At 35.0% G+C, this 7643-nt stretch overlaps 1 protein-coding gene across 7 annotated transcripts in view; it reads left to right on the top strand.

Moving 5' to 3' along the window:
• Positions 1–4625: 4625 nt before the first annotated feature.
• Positions 4626–7643, top strand: part of AFTPH (aftiphilin) — a gene marked incomplete at its 5' end in the record, with an annotated part of 37729 nt that continues 34711 nt past the window's right edge. For all 7 annotated transcript variants that reach the window (XM_079720622.1, XM_079720621.1, XM_079720620.1 and 4 more), the window contains one exon: positions 4626–6557. In XM_079720622.1, the coding sequence (XP_079576748.1) occupies positions 4626–6557 (1932 nt within the window). The remainder of the gene's footprint in view (positions 6558–7643) is intronic.

Raw genomic sequence — 7643 nt, 5'->3', positions numbered from 1 at the left:
GTGGGATAAAATTGAGCTATACACAAACACAGATGAATGCAAGTGTTTTGGGTTTTTTTTAATTGTGAAAACTGAATAAGGTCTGTAGCCTAGTTGATAGTAATACCAACATTTCCAGTTTTGCTATTGTACTAGAGCTATTTGAGATGTCACCATTAGGAGGAACTGGGTGAAGGGTGTACAGACTTTACTATTTTTGCAACTCTGTTCATCTATTATTATTTCAAACTAAAAATTTTTAAAAATAAGGTATGCTGTACACTCACATTCATGGCAGCGTTATTCCCAATAGCCAAAAGGTGGAAGCAACCTATCCGTCTGTCGACAGATGTTAGTATATACATACCATGGAATAATATTCAGCCTTAAAAAGGATGAAATTCTGACTCATGCTACAACGTGTATGAACCTTAAGGACATTATGCTAAGTGAAACAAGCCAGTCACAAAAGGACAAATACTGTATGATTCCACTTATATGGTTAAAATGGTAAATTTTATGTTATGCTTATCTTGCCACAATTTTTAATAAAGCATTATTATTGTATAATAAGTAAGACATTTTTTATAAAATAGGCATATTTTAAATGCAAACATGAATCTCCTGGAATGCTTTTAATCTTTTTCATTTTGCAGTGATCACAAACTTATAAATAAGTTGCAGGTTCAGTACAAATAAGATTTTTTTCCAGAACAATTTGAGACTGTTGCCAACCTGATGCCCCATCTCTTTCAAATATTTTAGAGTGTATACCAAGGACATTCTCTTATATAACCACAATACTACCATCAAAATCACGAAATTAGCATCAGTGTGTTGCTGCTGTCTAATTCTTGGGCTCTTCAAGTTTCATGGTCATCCCAATAATGACCTTTATAAAAAGGGGAGCCAGTTGAGAAACAAGTGTTATATTTACTTGTCACTTCTCTTTAGTCGTCTTCACTCTGGAACAGTTTTCCAATTTCTTCATAACTTTCATGACATTGATCAATACTTTTGAAGATTATAGGCCAGTTGTTTTGTAGACTCTCTCTCAATTTGAATTTGTCTGAAGTTTCCTCATGCATTTATTCAGGCTATGTATTTTTGGCAGGAATATTCCAGAAGTGAGTCTGTGTCCTCATTGCATCTTGTCAGGGGATGCATGATTTTGATATTCCCATTACTAGTGATGTTCACTTTGATCACTTAAGTGTCAGGCTTCACCACGGTAAAGTTAACACTTGTTCCCTTTGTAATTAAGTATGTTGTAGGGATATTTTGAAACTATGCAGTACCTTGTTCCTCATCTTTCAGTTTATTTCACTTATATGTTTATATCCACGAGGACTGATAGTTTATTATTTTATTCAGTGAATTATAATCTATCATCATCTTTATTTTGATGCTCAATTTGTCCCTGATTTAAACAGCAGTAACCCTTTCAAGCTGGTTTTTGTGTCCTTTTGACATGTTCCCATCATTATGAATGCTTTTAAATTAAAAAAAAAGGAATTATGCTATTAATGAGTATATAGTATCCTATGTAGCATAATTTGCTTAAGTAATCCCTTTAGAGCATTTTGTTTTACTTTAAAATCTTTTTTTTTTAATTCTAATTTTTTAGTATAGCCAGATTGCCTTCTGGAAGCCTTGTAACAATGTATGCACCCACCAGTAGTATGTGTGTACAAGTGTCCCTTTCTCCACACTTTTCATTAACAATTGGAGAGTATTTTTAAATACTAGGAACTTCATCATTAAAGGGAAACTGTCAGAGGTCAAATGACCCTGTACAGCCAGCATTAGAAGGGGTATTTGGGACTCTAGACAAGGGAAGAAAATAGGGTTTATGTGTATCTTTTACTGTTGTTTTTTTTTCCCTCTCTTTAAATCAGCAGAAAAGAAGGTATCTTAGCACTAAATCAGTTATTTCCTTCTTTATAATTCTGATTTCGTAGGTAAACAATTTAAAGTAGATATGTTACAATGGAATGTTTTTTCTCATGACTCGCTTATTTCTCTCAGCAGCTGACCAGTCATTGACCTAAAGATCTTTTCGAAATTCTGAAGCCATTCTCTATTAACCAGCTGTATGACTGTTGGTAAAGTTGCTGACCAGTAGGCCTCATTTTTCTCATCTCTGAATTAAATTATGTGGTTTCTAAGGTACCTTCTCTGTAAAACTGGAAGATCTTGTGAAATTTTATCCTGAGTGTCGGAAGAAAGTTTTGTTGTTGTTGTTTTTAGCTTGCAAAACTGGTTGAATTTCGTAGTAAACGTTTTCCTTATGTGTCTAACGACAACTGTGAATTGCAGTAAGTATCAATTCATTGTCTATGGGCTGTTTTTGTTCTAGGACTTTGATGTTAATCTTCCCTTTGCTTTTAATGTTAAGTTTGTCTTGTGACACTTTTGACTGTTTAATACAGAGGACCAAAATAACCCAGACATAGATTTCATTTAAGAATTAAATGTATAGAAAAAGAAGGTATCATAAACTGGTGGGCATGGGAAGGATTATTCAATAAATGGGATTATGATAATTGCTAGTCATAAAAAATTCACTTAGACCCTTGCTTTAGACCATATGCCAAAATAAATTGTAGATGTATTAAAAATTAAATGTAAAAAAAACCCTCTAAGTAGAAGAAAATAAAAGTGAATATTTATTCAGTTTTAAGCTTATATGATAGCAAAATAATGAAGAAAATTACTAACGGAAAATTAATCAATTTGACCCCTTAAAAATTAACGTGGGAAAACAGTTTGGCTTATAAAGTTAACCACACACTTACCATGTGACCCAGCATTTGCACTCCTGGGTATTCATCTTAAAGAAATGAGAACTCATGTTCACATGATAATCTGTACACAAATGTACATAGCAGCTTTATTTGTAATTGCAAAATACAGAAAATAACCCAAATGACTTGAATGGAGTAAATGGAGAAACAAACTGTGGTAACATCTATATAATGGAACACTACTTAGCAATAAAAAAGAATGAACTGTGGACACATGCAACAACATGGATGCATCTTGAGGGCATTAAGCTGAGTGAAAAAGCCAACTTCAAAGGATTACATATTATATGATTCCATTTAGATAACACTCTTGACATAGCAAAATTATAATGATGGAGAGTAGATCAGTGGTTGCCAGCAGTTAGGGTTTAGGGAAGGGCATGACTGTTAAGGGATAACACAAGGGACTTTCTTTATATTGATGAGTATTATTGAACTATTTTTGCAACTGTTCTCATTCCCCAATTGTAGTGACAGTTACTGAAATCTAATCTGCACATATGATCAATTTCATAAAGCTATACAGACACACACAAAGAAAAAAGTGGTGAAATCTAAACAAGGTCTGTGGCTGAGTTAATAGGTTGTACTGATGTCAGTTTCAGGGTTTGATCATGTACTATTGTTGTTTACCATATTTGTATTGAGGGAAACTGGGTGGGAGTATACATGAGAACTCTCTGTACTATTTTTGCAACTTCTTGTGAGTCCTAAGCAATTTCAAAGTTGAAAGTTATAAAAAATTAAATAAATTATGGTACATCCAGACAATGGAACATTATTCAGTACCTAAAAAGAAAAAAGAGCTATTGAGCCATGAAAAGACATGGAGGAAGAACCTTAAATACATAGTACTCAGTGAAAGAAGCCAATCATACAGTGTGTACAGGCTACATACTCTGTGATTCCAGTTATACAACATTCTGGAAAAAGCAAAACTATGGAGACAGTAAGAAGACCAGTGGTTGCCAGGGCAGGGGAGAGGGAGGGGTGAATAGAATAGGTGGAACACAGGATTTTTAGGGCAGTAAAATCATTTTGTGTGATACTGTAATGGTGGACACGTCTTTATGCATTTGTCCAAACCCATAGAATGTACAGCACCAACAATGAACCCTAATATGAACTATGGACTTTGGGTAATAATGATGTGTCAACGTAGGTTCATCAGTTGTAACAAATATACCACTGGTGGAAGATGTTCATAATAGAGGAGGCTATGCATGAATGGGGGTAGGAGATATATGAGAAATCTCTGTACCTTCTGCTCAATTTTGCTGTGAACCTAAAACTTATCTAAAAAAATAAAGTCTATTAAAACAAAAAAAATTAACTTGGGTCAGAAATAAACATTGAAAAGCAAAGTGAGGAAAATATCAATATTCGTAGCCATTATTAGAGATAAAATTTTCATGTCTTTTATTTGTAAAGAACTCATACAAATCCATAAGGCAAGCCCTGAGTCCCCAATGAACTGGAAAGAGAGCTTAAGAGAACAAGCGAGTGCCCCAAGAGAGACTTTTGTAGATATACTTTTGTAAGTGTTTATTTGAAATTTTCTGGAATCCCCAGATTCAGTAATGTACTACCAATGCCCATGGAAACATACACTAGAAGAGAGTGTTTTTCTTCTTTTTTTTTTTTTTGCCATTATATTATAGCTGTGTAATCCCACCTAAGAAAAAAATAGTTTAAAAGATTAAAAATAGAGCACTGTAAATTTGCATAGTTTTGAAGTTTCTTTGAGAGAATTTTGAAAGACTTTGTTCTATGTAATCAGTTCCCTAAAAAAAAATCTTTTTTTTCAGGTGTAAATTAATTATTGAAAGCAATTGAACAATGGAGCCAGACATCATTCGAATGTACTCTTCATCCCCCCCACCACTAGACAATGGAGCTGAGGATGAGGATGATGATGAATTTGGGGAATTTGGTGGGTTTTCCGAAGTTAGCCCTTCTGGTGTAGGGTTTGTTGATTTTGATACACCAGATTATACTCATCCCAAGGAAGAGTTTGTACCTTCAAACCATTTTATGCCAATTCATGATTTCTCAGAAAATGTAGATAGCCTTACAAGCTTTAAGTCCATTAAAAATGGTAATGATAAGGACATCACTGCTGAACTTTCTTCTTCTGTGAAAGGACAGTCTGATATTTTACTTTCTACCACCAGCAAAGAAATAATTTCATCTAAAACTTTAGATACTTCCATCGATGGCATAGAAAGTCCAAGAGATTTAAATAAAGTAGTGGAGCAGAGACAGAATGTTGGAACACCTGAAAGTTTCTCTCCAGGAGATTTTAGAACTGATATGAATGTTGTTCATCAAAACAAGCAGTTAGAGAGCTGCAATGGTGAAAAGCCTCCTTGTCTGGAGATTCTAACAAATGGGTTTGCAGTATTGGAAACTGTAAATCCTCAGGGAACAGATGATCTGGACACTGTAGCTGATTCAAAAGGACGAAAGCCTCTTAGCACTCACAGTACTGAGTATAATTTAGACTCTGCACCTAGTCCTGCGGAGGAATTTGCAGATTTTGCCACATTTTCCAAAAAAGAAAGGATACAACTAGAAGAAATAGGATGTGCAGTTTTAAATGATAGAGAAGCACTTACCATTCAGGAAAACAATAAAATTAATAGAGTCAATGAACTGAATTCTGTAAAAGAAGTGTCCTTGGATAGAAGCATTGACGATAAAGGAGACAATGCTAGAGAGGATCAGGTTTGTGTTTCAGAAATAAGCATGGTGAGTAATGGAGCTTTCACCAGTGAAAAACAGAGCCTTCCAACATTGCAACAGGATGAATTTTTAAATTCAAGTGTTCAATCAAAGGCTTGGAGTTTGGTAGACTCAGCTGAAAATTCAGAAGCCAGTAGGAGAGAACAATGTAAAACTGAGGAAAAACTTGATTTATTTACTTCTAAATGTGCTGACCTATGCATGGATTCTACTAAAACTTGTGAAGCTGATGATGAAGTTGGTTCTTCCAAAGAAGAAAGTAGAAAGTTTACTGATTCCCGAAGCCTCAGCATTGATCCTACAGAGGAAAATGTTTTGGATGATTCTATGAGTGTAAAAAACGATGATAGTAGTAATGACTTTGTGACTTGCAACGATACCATTGAGGATGATTTTGGTGACTTTGGCACAGCCAGTGGCACGACTCCACCTTTTGTTACTGGTACACAAGATTCAATGAGTGATGTCACTTTTGAAGAGTCCTCAGAGCACTTTCCACATTTTAGTGAACCAGGTGATGACTTTGGAGAATTTGGGGAATCAAATGCTGTCTCTTGCCCAGAGGAAGTTATATTTACTGAGTCAGTTCTAAAACAGACTTCTGATAGTTTATCAGAGGGATGCAATTTGGCAAGAAAATCTACTGGGACAGACACTGAACCTGTTTCAGAACTGAAAATTGGGCAAGAAGGTGAGTTTGGAGATTTTGATTCTGTGCCAAATATTCAAGATGACTGCAGTGATTTTCAGGACTCTGATGATTTTGCAGACTTCAGTTCAGCTGGTCCTAGCCAGGTTGTAGACTGGAATGCTTTTGAGGATGGACAGAAAGATAGCTGCTCTTGGGCTGCTTTTGGAGACCAGCAAGCTACTGAATCTCATCATCGAAAGGAAGCCTGGCAGTCACATGAGACAAATGAGAAGATTGATACTCCAGGAACCCCCAAAACGCACAGTGTCCCTTTAGCAGCTTCCAAAGGAGCAGTTGCTGGTGGTCATTTACAGGAAACAGCCACTTCAGCTCAGGTATTTACTCATTTTCTCTATTTTGCATGACATATTAATTGCTGTGGAGGTTTCTAATTCAGCTTTTCAAAAAGTATTTTTTAATTGGGTACCTGTTAAAGGCGTCTCTTTATGATACACAATGCTTGCCAGATTTGTAGATTAGTTACATGTTTCACAGTCATTTGGTTAATGTTAAAGAGATTCTTATAATAATGCTTGGTAAGATTTTTCTTTATCTCAGTGGGTTTCTTTAATATTTACAGAAATATTAAATAATCATAATCATCAACTTGGTTTTTTGATAAATATAAATACCACTCATGTAAAAATTCATTAATTAGTTAGTGAACTATTCCAGCAAATCCTTCAGTTTTTACCTTTATAGTGATTTTAAAAGAAGGTTAAACTGAGATTTAGAAGATTTTTTAAGCTTCAGAAAATAATGTCTCTTAATTTTGTCTATCAAAGACCTAGTTTTGATTACAAAAAAGAGCAAGCAGAGTTTGAAACCTCAGTCTGTGCTGAAAGCTATAGGGACTTGAAGGATAGAAAAAGAATTTGAAGAAAGCAGATATGGGCCTCATAATTTAACAGCTAATAAAAGGCCTGAGGTGAGGGTGTCAGATGGACTAAGGGTTAGAGCTAGAACATGCAACAGCCGTAGTTGACTTAGCCATACTGTGACTATTTATTTGCTTATAATTTCTTGCAAATGTATATTTATGTTTACTCTTAGGAAGTAGGATTGTCAGGAATATTTTTACCCCTTAGCCTCTGTACTTTATCCTTTTCTGGTCCAGATTCTTTCAGAGAAGATTCATTAAGATTTATTTTGACCTAAAGTAGCCCCTAGAGGTGCAGTTTGATATCCAGATTGTTCCCCAGTCCTGAGTTGTACCCTGTGCTAAATTTAACCAGGGGTATGGAAGAGAGCACTCCCTTGATTATCACTGCTTTTTATTGATATATGTAACACTTGGTCCACAGGCCTATTTTAAAAATACTGAGAATAAAATCAGAATCTATAAACTTTGCTTCTCCAATTATCTTTTGCTAAGCAAACCATTTTCGATTGGAAATATTTCCAGAGTCTGTTCATTAAAA

Source organism: Hyperoodon ampullatus, assembly GCF_949752795.1.
Source record: "Hyperoodon ampullatus genome assembly, chromosome: 15".
Lineage (NCBI taxonomy): Eukaryota > Metazoa > Chordata > Mammalia > Artiodactyla > Ziphiidae > Hyperoodon > Hyperoodon ampullatus.
Note: the sequence above shows the minus strand (reverse complement) of the source record. Positions and strands in the feature narration are given on the sequence as shown.